Source organism: Bison bison, unplaced genomic scaffold (genome assembly GCF_000754665.1).
Source record: "Bison bison bison isolate TAMUID 2011002044 unplaced genomic scaffold, Bison_UMD1.0 scf7180017864073, whole genome shotgun sequence".
Lineage (NCBI taxonomy): Eukaryota > Metazoa > Chordata > Mammalia > Artiodactyla > Bovidae > Bison > Bison bison.
The window spans coordinates 165,740-167,029 of NW_011494645.1; the positions used below are offsets into that span (position 1 = coordinate 165,740).

The 1,290-nt window shown below is 58.9% G+C and overlaps 1 protein-coding gene across 1 annotated transcript in view; it reads right to left on the reverse strand.

The window, feature by feature from the left end:
- Positions 1-468: 468 nt before the first annotated feature.
- FBXO18 (F-box protein, helicase, 18) overlaps positions 469-1,290 on the reverse strand; it is a 34,718-nt gene continuing 33,896 nt past the window's right edge. Inside the window, 1 exon segment of the mRNA XM_010837471.1 lies at positions 469-925. Coding sequence (XP_010835773.1) covers positions 755-925 — 171 coding nt within the window. The 3' untranslated portion in view covers positions 469-754.

The window sequence follows — 1,290 nt, forward strand, 5'->3', positions numbered from 1 at the left end:
CGCTCTTCCGGCGAAAACGTGCAAACACCGGGTCCACGTGTGGCTAAGCCACACCTCTGTGAGAACAGCTGCGTTACTGACTCCCCCAGCACCCAACCAGGAACCAGCTGCCTGTGTCCCCGCGTGGTGGCTGGCCGGCCTCGCCCCGCTCTCGGGCTCTGGCCTTCTGCTCTGCCTGCAGGGACACGAGACGTCTAGCTACAGTCGCTGTGCACTTGTGTGTCATGTGCCTCCCCGTTCAGGCTGTGAGCCCCACGATGAAAGGGCGCACCCTGGGTCTCATATGTGCACGCCTCCCCAGAGCATGAAAAATCTCCTTTCTGATGTGTCAGCTGCCCCTGGACATAAAGCCTCCTACTCTGTTCAGTGTGTGATATGAACAGTCACAGAGCTTTGACAACAGTAAGTGGAGAAACGGAGAAAGTCCAGAAACAGCGGGGGTGAAGGCAGGGGCCTCACACAGTGGAATGCCAGTGCTACAATGCCTGTTTAATTGAGACCTTGTAATAAAAGTTTAAATACATAAAATGTTTTGTTTTGTTTTTATCAAAAGACCATCCCCGGTGTTCCTGGCCCACTGACGTGGAGGAGGGGCGGCAGGGTCTGGCTACCTCCAGGGGTGAAGACAAAGCAGGTCCAACTTTGGCCGCCGTCATCATCCTTGGAAAATGTTCTGTGAGCGACTCTGGCCTCAGGGAGGGAGCCCCCCACGCCGCTGTCTGCAGGGGCAGGAGCCCCCCGGGCATCCCAGCGCTCAGAAGACGAGGAAGAGCAGGGCCTCATGCCGGGGCAGTACGACATTCTCCACCGTGCGGACCATGGCGCGCACCTGCTCGGGGGAGGCAGTCAGGAAGGCCAGCGGCCCGATGCGCTGCTCCACACACGAGTGGCACAGGTACCCACCCTTGTTCTCTTTCCTGTTGCTCTGCAGGGCGGGGTAAGGAAAGGAGGGGAGGGGGACAGTTGGAGGACAAACGTTTTCCACCACCAAGTGTGACCCCCCTCCATCAGACTCCGATGCTTTCAGACCTGCCGTGTGGCCCTGAGGTCACACCTCCCCCAGCAAAGCATCCAGGGTGGACTCTGCTTTATAAAGTTCCCAGGGCGTAATAAGGCACGAGATGAAAAAGCCAGGAAAAAGCTAGCTGGGCCCCCAGGAAACAGTCCTCACCTGAGCGTCTGCACCAGCCTGCCTCCCAGACTGCCACCTGGCCTGGGCCCACGGGGTCCAGCGTCTGTGACGCTGAGGTCCACAGGGCACCTCCAGACCCCCTCATGGAAGGATCAGCC